The sequence below is a fragment of the Arachis ipaensis genome, chromosome B09 (genome assembly GCF_000816755.2).
Source record: "Arachis ipaensis cultivar K30076 chromosome B09, Araip1.1, whole genome shotgun sequence".
NCBI classification, from domain to species: Eukaryota; Viridiplantae; Streptophyta; class Magnoliopsida; order Fabales; family Fabaceae; genus Arachis; species Arachis ipaensis.
Window position 1 is genome coordinate 139,399,900 of NC_029793.2, and position 12,808 is coordinate 139,412,707.

General features: G+C 35.0%; 1 protein-coding gene across 1 annotated transcript; it reads right to left on the reverse strand.

The window, feature by feature from the left end:
• On the reverse strand, positions 2,425-6,170 carry LOC107619757 (receptor-like protein 12). Its single transcript, XM_021110814.1, has 2 exons — positions 2,709-6,170; positions 2,425-2,629 (listed from the first exon to the last, which is right to left on the reverse strand). The coding sequence occupies exon 1, from the start codon at positions 5,984-5,986 to the stop codon at positions 2,720-2,722; it is 3,267 nt and encodes a 1,088-aa protein (XP_020966473.1). The 5' UTR covers positions 5,987-6,170; the 3' UTR covers positions 2,425-2,629; positions 2,709-2,719.

Consider the following 12,808-nt stretch of genomic DNA (forward strand, 5'->3'; position numbering starts at 1 on the left):
TTATATATACTTTTAATTATATAATATTATATCAATAAAAATAATTATTTTTCACATTAATTATATGACATTATAACAACAAAAATAATGATTTTTTTCATTAATTATATGACATTATATCAATAAAAATAATTATTTTTCACATTAATTATATGACATTATAACAACAAAAATAATGATTTTTTTCATTAATTATATGACATTATAACAACAAAAATAATTATTTTTTTCACTAATAGTGTATGAAATAATAATAAAAATGAATTATTTAGTTATTGAAATGCTTTCCTTTTGAGAAAAAAAAAAACGTGAGACGTGTATGTAAAGACTTTTATCAGACAAGATAGCAAAGAAAAATACATTTTTCTATATATAGAGGGATAAATTAATAACAAGTATTCAAGTAATGACTTATTATGCCACTCTCTTCTTAATCCGATGTCATTTACACAACTTTCTCCTGTTAACCTTCTAAACGTTGACATTTCGAAGAGTTGAATCTTGGTTAAAGAATTCGATACGGTATTATATATCTTATGCACTTTAATGCAAGTTGGGGGTTGAGATTCTATATAATGATGGGTTTAATTAATGATAGTTTAATTAATTTGGTAGAATAGGATATTACAAAACAAAACATATGACCCATTAAAATTGAGTAATGAATCTCAATTTGTAAGTAGATTACACCGGCAGGTTCCTGTGTTGTCCACGTTTCCTCGACGTAGAAGACAATGGAAATACATTACATACATATACTAGGTCCTCAAAATTAAATGATAATCGTGTTCGGTGGGTGAGATTTTTCATGTCATAAATCTCGTATATATTAATTGAATTTAAACCTAGCTTTGAAGCCATGTGAAACCCGTCAATTACAATGGTCAATTTCATGGACAAATGCACATGATTGAGAAGAACTAGTTATATGAGAAATAATGGTACCTTCTTTTTTTAACACCAAAATAATACTATTGCTTGTCCGAAGATTTGATTCCATAATTGTTGTTAAGATTATTTCAAAACATAGAACGTTTCTTATCCTTCATTAAGGGAGGACAAAGATTCTAACAAAAAATTACATCGTATTTTTAATATCTAATATGAAATGAACAATAGTTAAGAATATTAGTAATAATGGATATATATAATATATAGAACTAGCCATGTTTTCAATCGTTAATGCAAGGAAGTCAAAGGTGGTTAAATAATATTAAAGTTTTGGTGTTAGGAGACAAATGTCAACTCTGAAATGGGTTTGGTTAAACAAACCGGGCTTCTTGCTCAATTTCCACACCACTATCAGAAACTCCCATTGAAATCTGGGGAGCTATTTGATTTGGTGAAGAACAATTGGACATGAAATTAGGGTTGCATGGCGGTGCCAATATGAGAAGTTTATGCTTCTTCAATTACAAATAAGTCATATGTTAGCTAACACACATTATTGTTTTTTCACTTAGTAATAATGACTCTTGCATCTTGGAATTTTAAGTGTTACAATATTACTCTCAAATGATTTAATTTGCTTTCATTAGTGTTAACATTTTGGAAAATTAACTGATCAATTCATTAATCTTTTGTAATTCCTTTGCTAGGAACATAACATTGAAAGTTTGAAAATTTTTTTGTGGAATTATTATTATTTTTTTTATTAATATATGTATATGTAACAGTCCAACATATTCCCTTATATAATGTGGTTATTTAGACTATAGGAGACTTCTCATATCCCTAGCTATTGTTGTTTATCTCAAGTATTAGGTTAATTATTACTTTTTAGGCCAAGAACTTTCTTGTCATTATTTATATTGAATATTTGACTTATTATATAAAGGCGTTTATTGTGTATATTATGTTAGTTTTCTTACTCCCTATTGTTTGATTTGGATCTTTATTAGCAACAGATAACACAAAGAACAAGGAAAGACAAATTTATATTCAAGATGCATGAAGTTTTGTTGTGTTGCTTGATGTCTTTATATGATATGGCTTATTGCTCTTTACTTTATATATATGAATGATTTAATTTGTCTACCAATGAGGACCATTTCTACCTCAATCTCTATGGTGCATTTTATTCCATGTCATATCATATATATACATGCTAATGTGAAGGTTACTTGACTAATTCTATTATTATGCGCGTGTATACTTGATCAAAGTAGTAGTCACAAACATCATCAATATATTACATATTCCTAAATTGACCTACTTAATTAGTAGTTAATTATTTGACAGCAAGTTAAATTAGTTTCAGTACTTCATAACCCTTTAGAGTTGTCCGCAATATACTGGGCTTTGAAGTTGAGCCCAAGCCCATTAGGCCCAAGCCCCAAATGTTTCGAATCAATCAGTCCCACACCCTTTAGACAATTCTTGACACAGAATAATAGAATAGAGCAGAACAGAACAGAACTACTAAATCTGATCATCTGAGAACTTGAAAAAAAAAATACAACATATAATACTCAAAATACATTGATAAATTTTTAACATTAACAATTTTATTACAGCAAAAGATGCATTCATACCACTAGTAAGAAAAAGGTTCAACAACAGCATGCTGAGAACCAAATGATTCCATTGGGTTTATTGATAACAGTAGAAGATGCAAAAGTAGGAGATCCTGCAAGAAATTTCAAATTTCAGTACATGAAACCAGTGTTTGAGAATAAGTCCACTTTCAATACAAGGAAGAAATCTACCTGTTCATCCTCTAGCCATAGATTCTGGTGACCAAACTATTCAAGAACCTGGAGTAGGGTTCTCTGCAAGAGGAGATGAATAATACTGAAACTATGAAGCCACAGAAGCCTGTGAAGAACCCTATCCCCATGCTCATGTATAATGCCTCCAAGAATATTGAATTCTCATCACTCACTTGTGCTTCTGGCCTCTCATCTTCTGCGGTTTCTTCTTGACATTTCTTGTTAAGAGGTTCTCCACACAGATTGGGATTTTCTTCATAAGCTGCAGGATCAAAACTCTGCAGTTGCGTTCCAATTGGAATTTTGCCATCAAGATCATTGTTTGACAAGTCTAACATAGTAAGACGATCAATTTTGGAGAGACTTGAAGGAATTCTGCCTGACAAATGATTTCTTGACAAATCAAGAAACTCTAGTGATTGTAAGTTTCCAATGTTAGAGATGATTTCCCCATTGAGACTGTTCCTTGATAAGTTCAATAAAACCAATCCAAATAACAACTCAATTTCCTTTGGCATTTGGCCTGTGAGATAATTACTTGAGAGGTCAATGCCTGTTAGAAGCATATCTGCATTTTTTATGGAACGATATGCGCTTTTCCATGTTAAAAACAGGTACAAATTATATTCTCCAACCAAATAGAAAGCTCCTCCAACTTTGTATGCATACTGATGTTCCATTGGTTCAGTTGAGCTTCTAGCATCTTGAGTCATTGCAGTAAAATTCTTTATGCATGTTGGAATCCCTCTTGATAATCTATTTTGCGAGAGATCCAAAACTTGAAGCTTTGTTAACAAACACAGACTTGAAGGTAGACTTCCATTGAAGTAGTTGAATCTTAAGCTTAGGATTACTAACTGTTTTAAGCTTTCTCCTATCCATAATGGAATTGGACCATAAAACTCATTTTGTCCCAGGTCCAACCAGGCCAACTGTGAGCAATTCTTCAAGGAAGAAGGTAATTTTCCAGTGAAATTATTGTTTCTTAAAATCAAAGCCTCCAACTTTGTTAAGACACCCAATGAGAAAGGAATCTTTCCTTCAAGTTTGTTATTGCTCAGGTCAAGAACTTCTAGTGAGTTTAAATTATTCCAACAATCAGGCAACTCACCCTTCAATTGATTGTTTGATAAATCCAAAATCCCCAAATGCATGGCTGTGTTATTGCCGCAAACAAATGATGCTATATTTGAAAATCTATTGTTGGATAGAAACAAGGTACTTGCTGGCAACAAAAACCGTGGAATGGAACCCTCAAATTGATTTGAAGTCAAATCTATTTGTGGGTAAGATAACTCAATTGGGAGATTTGGAATTGTACCAGTTAGATTGTTGCCTGAAATATTGAAAATATTCATGGTCAGCAATTTTCCCCACAACCAGTTCGGCACAGAATCCAGACTCCTGAGATTTGCAATATCAAGACACTTGAATTCATTTTGATTCTTGAGCCAATGTGGAAAATTAGAATCTACCATGCAACCTGGTATCCTCAACTTTTGTATTTGGAAAGGTGGAACCCAGCGGGCACTAATCTTGATAGTCAACGAGCTACCTGCTATGTCAAAGGCTTTCAATTTGGAGAGGTTAGTGAAATGAGATTCAGTGATGACACCTTCAAGAGAATTTCCATTAAGAAGCACACTCTCCAACTCAGTAAGCAATCCCAGGCTTGTAGGTATTTCTCCATGCAATTCATTATCTGAAAGCCATAACTCTTTCAAAGACGAGATGTTTAAAATGTCAGGCAGCATGCCATGAATTTTATTTCTCGATAAATCCACTTTTTGTAACGAGCTACTGGTGCATCTTGAAGAGTTGTGAATAAAACTCGAAAGATCCCCAGTCAAGTGATTGCTGGAAGCAGAAAATGATTGCAAGGTGCATATATTCCCTAAGGATTTTGGAACAGGGCCTTCTAGATTGTTGTTTGAGAGGTCAGCATATTCAAGTGAATGCATTATGTTGCCAAAATCATCAGGAATGGTGCCTCTTAAGAAGTTGTAGGAAAGGTCAAGCACTTGGAGATTAGAGGTGAAGTTAAACACCCAATGAAATATAGTTTGTGATGTCAAATAATTCTGAGACAAATCAAGTATAGCAAGGGAAGTAGAGAAATTCAAACTGGAATTAGACAATGGAAGAATATTAGAATCAGAAAGACCACACCCGCTTAGCCCCAGTTCTTTTAGGCTTGGAAGCTTTGCAAGGAACTGGAGTACGTGGAGAGAATAATCATTTAGATTAAGGACTCCACTCAAATCAAGGCTTGTTAGAGAGGAGAGATTTAACAGCCACTGAATACCGCCATGATTTTTACCATAAAATGTGAGGTTCTGATTGTGGTGATGATCAAGACGCCGCAGTTGGTAGGGGATCACTCCTTCAAGTTGGTTCCAACTAAGATCAAGATACTGCAGTTGGGAAAGTTTCCCAAGTTGGTAGGGGATCACTCCTCCAAGTTGGTTGACACTTATATCAAGATGCTGCAGTTGGAAAAGATTCCCAAGTTGGTAGGGGATCATTCCTCTAAGTTGGTTGCCACTAAGATCAAGATGCTGCAGTTGAGAAAGATTCCCAAGTTGGTAGGGGATCACTCCTCTAAGTTGGTTGAGACTAAGATCAAGATGCTGCAGTTGAGAAAGATTCCCAAGTTGGTAGGGGATCACTCCTCCAAGTTGATTGTTACCAAGATCAAGATGCTGCAGCTGTAAGAGACTTCCAAGTTGAGAAGGGATTACTCCATCAAGAAGATTGAAGCTAAGATCAAGATACTGCAGTTGCGAGAGATTTCCCAGCTGTGATGGGATCTCTCCCTCAAAATAAGGTTCTCCAGGAACATAATCGGAGAAAGCAGCAGAAGAGAGATTAAGATAGCATAGATTTGGGAAAGAACCCAAGAATGATGGGATGTGAGTAGTGGCGTTATTTGATAAGCAAGTGAGGTCTAGATACGACAAGTGTTGGAGGTCAGTCAAGGAAGGGCTGATTTCACCGCTCAAGTAGTATTGTGGTTCAGAGCAGTGAAGATCAAGCCTCTCAACGTACCCAGTTTCATGGTTGCATCGAATCCCCTTCCATTTGCAGCAATCATTCTCGTCCTTCCATGAAGACAAAATGCCATACTTATCATGGAGGCCTTGTTTGAACTTGAGCAGAGCAAGTCTCTCCCTCTCTTTGCACTTCTTTTCTCCACCCTCTGTTGCTGCATGGTTGGATCCTAAATGCCATAGCAATACCAACAAAACAAGCAATTTCAGGACATAGCCACCCATTATGTATTCAAGCCAACAACAGTATAATTGTATAACCTTCAATTCTTAGAAAAGCTAAACATTTTAACTGTCCCTTTGATAAAGAACTTATAGCGGATCACGACTCATCGTGTTTCCAAACACTTGTGAGTAACTTAATATTGAAAGTTTGGAAGTTTTTGTGGAATTATTTCATTTTTATTAATATATGTATATCTAACAGTCCAACATATTTTCGTATATAATGTAGTTATTTAAACTACATTAGACTTCTCATATCCATATTATTCTTATCTCAAGTATTAGGCTATGACTTATTAGGTCAAGAACTATCATGACCGAGATTATTTATGTTGACTATTTGACTTATATAAAGGCGTTTATTGTGTCTATTATGTTAGTTTTCTTACTACCTATTCTTTAAGTTGGATCTTTATTAGCAAAGGGATGACAAAAGAATAAGGAAAGACAAGTTTATATTCAAAATGCATGAAATTTTGTTGTGTTGCATGATGTCTTCATGTGATATAGCTTAATTCCATATCGTATCATATATACAATTATTATCCATATATACAATTATTATCCATGCTAATGTGAAGTTACTTGGCTAGTTCTATTATGCGCGTGTATACTTGATCAAAGTAGTAGTCACTGCAACCATGAAACATCACGGATATAAAATTAAATGAGCTAGTGCGAGTAATTTACATATTCTTAAATTAACCTAACTAGAATGAGACCGCACAATAGGTAGACGGTAAATTAATGATAGTATATAATAAATATTAAAAATGGTTATGTTTTGTAGAATTAAATTAAATATGTATAAATTAAAGTTAAATTTAAAAAGTGTTTTGTTTAAAATAATTTATAGTACAAAATATTTAAATGTTGGAGTTGTACAAAGTGACATTTTTATTTGGTAGTTTAATTTTTGCATTTATTTTAGTTGATGGATTTAGTCTTCTTACGTGATGCTCGTTCTCCTTTTTTTTTATTGGTTATTGTTAGAATTGTTGCTTTTGTCTTTCTGTCGAAGTTCTTGTGAATGCATGTTCTTTATGAATTGTTGAGTTGTATGCACTTTCTATTATGTTGTTTGTTCCATCTTTGCATGTATATTTTTCTTCCGAATATGTGTCTTGAATTTGTAGGATTTTTTTTCTTCTTAGTCTCTTGATGTAGTTTTTCAATGACATCTACATTAAAAAAAGAACAAAAATGGTGTATATTTTTTTTGAATAAGTTATTTTTAATAAGAATAATTGAAATAGTATAAAATAAAGAGGAATGCTAGGGACCAGCAATTTTGATGTTTTGTAACCATCAATTAGTTATCAATAGTGTTTTTAATAGTGTGAGATTACATCTAATGGTGGGAGATCACTCACTTTTGTTTTGATGGTTAAGTGCTGGCCAAAAAACGCAAAAGTTGCTGGCCCCCTAGACTTTTCCTAAAATAAAATTACCTGTTAGTATTTTTCTTTGACCCACTCTGTCAGACAATGTCTCAAGTGATACAAATTCAAAATAGTAAAAATGTTCAAAATTGGATCTTTAATTTCTTTCACAATAATTGTGACTAAAAAATTTGCTTTCATTATATCTTTAATTGGCCTATAAAAATCATTTGTATAATTTTTTATAGTATGGAAAAGTCTATACTATAAAAAAGGTATATATAGAATCGCAAAGAGTCGGGAAAGAAGAACGAGATATTTGGATCAGGTTAAGTGCATAATGGATAAGGATGGAGAGGTATTGGCTCAAGAGGAGAAGATTAATGAAAGGTGGAAGAGCTACTTCTACGAGTTATTTAATGAGGGACATAAGACTCTTCTGAGCCTTGGTCGATTATGCACAAGGGAAGAAGATAAAAACTTTGACTACTATCGAAAGATTCGAGACTTCGAGGTAAAAGAGGCTCTAAAGCAGATGAAAAATAGTAGGGCAGTAAGACCTGATAATATTCCGATTGAGGTTTGGAAGGGTCTTGGAGAAAAAGGCATCAACTGGTTAACCATGCTTTTTAATGAGATTTTAAGGTCAAAGAAGATGCCTGATGAGTGGAGAAAGAGCACCTTGGTACCTATCTACAAGAATAAGGGGGATATACAAAGTTGCGGAAACTATAGAGGGATTAAGCTTATGAGTCATACTATGAAGTTATGGGAAAGGGTGATAGAACGGAGGTTGAGAAAAGAGACACAAGTAACAGAGAACCAATTTGAATTTATGCCAGACAGATCTACCACTGAAGCAATATACCTATTAAGAAGGATGATGGAGAGGTATCGTAGTAATAAAAGGGATCTACATATGGTGTTTATTGATTTGGAAAAAGCGTATGATAGGGTACCAAGGGAGGTCTTATGGAAGGTTTTAGAAAAGCGGAGAGTAAGGATCGCATATATTCGGGCAATTAAAGACATGTATGATGGGGCCACAACTAGTGTGAAGACTCAAGGTGGTGTGACAGAGGAATTCCCTATTGGTATAGGATTACACCAGGGATCATCCTTAAGTCCATACCTTTTCACATTAGTCTTGGAAGTACTCACAGAGCACATCCAAGAGCCTGTGCCATGGTGCATGCTTTTTGCCGATGATATCGTCCTTATGGGAGAGTCAAGGGAAGACCTAAATAAGAAGTTGGAGTTATGGAGAGAAGCTCTAGAAGTGTATGGTCTGCGCATAAGCCGTAGCAAGACGGAATATATGGAATGCAAGTTCAGTCTGAGAAGGGAAAACCCCAATATAGAGGTGAAGATTGGAGAAAACATCCTACGAAAAGTTAAAAGTTTTAAGTATCTTGGGTGCATCATACAGGATAATGGAGAGATTGAATAGGATGTAAATCATAGGATCCAAGCAGGTTGGTCAAAATGGTGGAGTGCATCTAGTTTTATATGTGACAAAAAAGTGCCTTTAAAACTTAAAGGTAAATTCTATCGCACCGCTATAAGACCGGCTATGCTGTATGGTACGGAATGTTGGGCGGCTAAAGAGGAGCACGAACATAAGCTGAGTGTGGCAGAGATGAAGATGTTGAGATGGATGAGTGGTCATACGCGATTGGATAAAATAAGGAATGAAGATATAAGGGAGAGAGTTGGAGTAGCACCCATTGTGGAAAAGATGGTTGAATCGCGTCTCAGGTGGTTTGGACATGTGAGAAGAAGACCGATAGAACATCCAGTCAGGAGGGTGGATGAGATGGAAGATGGACAAAGGGCGAAAGGCAGAGGAAGACCTAAGAAGACTATCCATGAGGTGGTCAAACGAGATCTACATGTAAATGGTCTCTCTGTAGACATGATACATGACAGAGCACAATGGCGGTCGTTTGATTCATGTAGCCGACCCCACTTAGTGGGACAAGGCTTTGTTGTTGTTGTTGTTGTTGTAGACTTTTCCTTCCCTGTATTATTAGTAAATCATAGTTCATAATTAGTTAAAAAAGAATAATGAATAACATATTAAAAGAAGTATAATTTTAACGATATTAAAATACAATTATTGTTTATACCCTGACCCAACTCTATGGCCCAGATCCAAATAAACCAAAAGATCTAATCCAAAGATTGGCCTTCGCTACTTTCCCGACCTTCTCAGAAGAGGTAGGATTCAACACAGACTCCTTCCCAAAGAAGTCGGGTACGATGGATAGCTAGCAGACGACACTTATTCAAATAAGTAGCTGCTCCTAAAATATCTCAACCCACTTCCAGAAGCCATATCCCAACAACCCTACCTTCAAAGGTGGAACTACTCCAACGGCAGTTATTGGATCACCACTATAAATACACTGACACCCTTCAAGTATTACTAAGTTCCAATTCTCTCTAAACCTGCTTACCCCTTTGCTAACTTAGGCATTGGAGTGTCTTTGCAGGTACCACCCCCCATTCTTTCACATACACAAGTCGGACGGTGGCTCTCGGACGTAAACCAAGTCGGAGACCACCTCCTCTTGACGCTTGGGCCAATCTTTCAAGTCCAATCCACCTACCTCAGGTTACCCACGTAACAATTATATATAAAGTATTATACAATAATATAAAAAGTATAAAAAGTAAAAATAATTAAAGTATTTTTTCATAAATTCAATTTAAAAATATAATAAATATGTTTGTTTTGTACCTTTTCATTTAATATAATCATTTCTAAGCAAAGAAGCTCTTCTTTATTTGTGGGTGTTAATGTTTCTCATAGATAAACCACGCGAATTTTGATAAACTAATTGTCTTTTTATTTGGTGATATTGTCCAAAGAATGATGCTACATTAAGTAAGTTTGATATGTTGTGTAGTTTGGGAATAAATTTTTTGTGCTAAATTTGATGTCATTTGAAAGAATAGTGATAAGAGATTTATATAAGTAGTTTAAATAGTATAAAATTTGAATATTTGTAATATAAAATTTATTATGATTAATAATATTATTATTACATTTGTAATATATATGAATGCTTATTATATTTACGGGCCTGCTACACATACAAGCAAAAACGGGTTACAAGTTTTACAAGTTGGCCCAGCCCATAAAAAACACACGCGCATGAAGAGGATTGAATGGAGCGTAACATTCACGCGCTCCCACTCAAACGGTTACGTTCGCTTCGAATGAACCACCCCTTAATGGCAGACTCTTCCACTTCTTCCACTTCTCAAAGCAATTCAAAGAAAACGCAACCCTTACATTTTCGAGCAAAATTCGAAAATCAAGATATACAACTCGTTGCTAACCTTCGAAACCTCCATCAACAAACCATCAAACTCTCGATCAAGAATCTCCAGAGAAAACAAAGCTACAATACTCAAGGTACGTTACATTACGATTCCTGTATATTTTCCAGATTACGAACTAGGTTTTACTGTTCTTCTACGTGGTTGTACGTTTTACTGTTCTTCTTGCTTCTTTGTTACACTGTTCTTCTTCGTTCTTGTAGGTGTTACTGTTCTTCTTGTTCTAGATCTTCTGGTAACTGATTTTTGGGGGTATATTCCGTAGATTGGTGGGTGTATATTGCTTAACCTTGTAATGTTGCTTGATATTGAAGCATGTTTGAGTGATACCTGACTGATATATATGGATGTATCTGAATCATATCTATGGGTGTATCTTACTGATATCTTTGGGTGTATCTGAATCATATCTATGGGTGTATCTTACTGTTATGAATGGGTGTATCTGACTCATATATATGGGTGTATCTTACTGATATGTTTGGGTGCATTTTTCATTTCAGAGAAAATGGCAGCGAAAAACCAACCTGGAAGAAATGTAAGAACAAATATATGTCTTACATGAAATCAGTTTTATATAATAGATATATATCTGACTATAATTTTATTTTTGTCTTACAGCAAACAAAACACCTTAAGTGTGCCACACATCTCCTAAGTGATAAATTCAGAAACATGAGTGAGGAAAAGAAGGCGATTGTGAGGGATCTAGGATTCGGTGGGTTGATGCACATCCCACCACTAAGGGTGCATCACCAACTGTTAAGGGAACTGGCAAACAACTTTAAACTTGGGGAGAACAGACTGGAAACAGGATATGGTTCTTTTAAAATAACACCAAGAATGATAGGTCATGCACTTGGCATCAATGCAACAGGTAACTAGCTAAAAATTATAGGTGTATATTAACTGATGCTTGGGTGTATTTAAGTTGATGCTTGGGCGTATTTGAACCGACTTTGATACTTTGTTGTTTTTCTTTTTGTAGGAAATCTGTTTCCTCAGAAAGTGGATTATAAGAAACTTTCTGAGGATGACAAAGTAATTTTTAAAAGATTCCAGGGTAAGACCCTCAAAAGTCTTACAGATGAGATGATGGATATTGGCGTTGGTAACGAAGAGGAACAACTAATGTTCAAGAGGATTTTTATCCTCTATATACAGATGGCATTCCTTTTGCCAACGACGATAAACAAAATCTCGCCTGTGCACCTGGCCCCAATTTTTGAGATGGACAGCATAACGGAGCGAAACTGGGGGAGGGGGGGCATGTTTTGACCTTTATCATCAAGGGCATCACCGACTACAAGGAGAAAAAGAAGAAAGCAATTGATGGCTGCCTCTTTGCCCTGATGATAATTTACTTTCATCTTTCAAAAAACAAAGGCAAGAAGAGGGCTGAAAGACCGCCAAAATCCTGGATTGCCAACTGGAGTAAGGAGCAGTTGGTGGAAAGAATGAGTGCAGAAACAGAGGAAATTTTGGTAAGTGAACATAATATGTTGGGTGTATTTTATTTACCTGAATGGTGCTAACTAAAATATCTAATGTTTCAGGGGATTGTAAAGATGGCGGAAATAAGAGAAAAAATGAAAAAAATAGAAAAAAAGAAAAAAAACAAGAAATCAAAAAATAAAAAAAGGAAGGCGAGTTCAACATCGTCTTCGGAGACAGAAACAACTACTGACAGTGACAGTTCTACCTCTGAGTCTGAGACTCAAGAAGACTCAGAGGATTCACCAAGAAAACACCCCAGCAAAAAGGAGAAAAAGTAAGTACCATACTTGGGTGTAATTTCTTTGTCGAGTTGGGTGTATTTTGTGAAAACATTTGGGTGTATTTTGTTTATCAAATTGGGTGTATGTTGTTTATTAAGCTGGGTGTATTTCGTTTGTTGTGTTGGGTGTATATTGTCCATTCAATTGGTTGTATCTTGTGCATTCATCTGGGTGTATTTTATATCTTTAGCATGTTCTAAATAATGATTGTTTGCCTTCCAGAATGGACTCCAAAAAAAGGAAGAAAAGTCAAGAGGATTCAGAATCTTATTCAGAATCCGAATCAACTGATGAGTAATGTTCTGAAATTATTA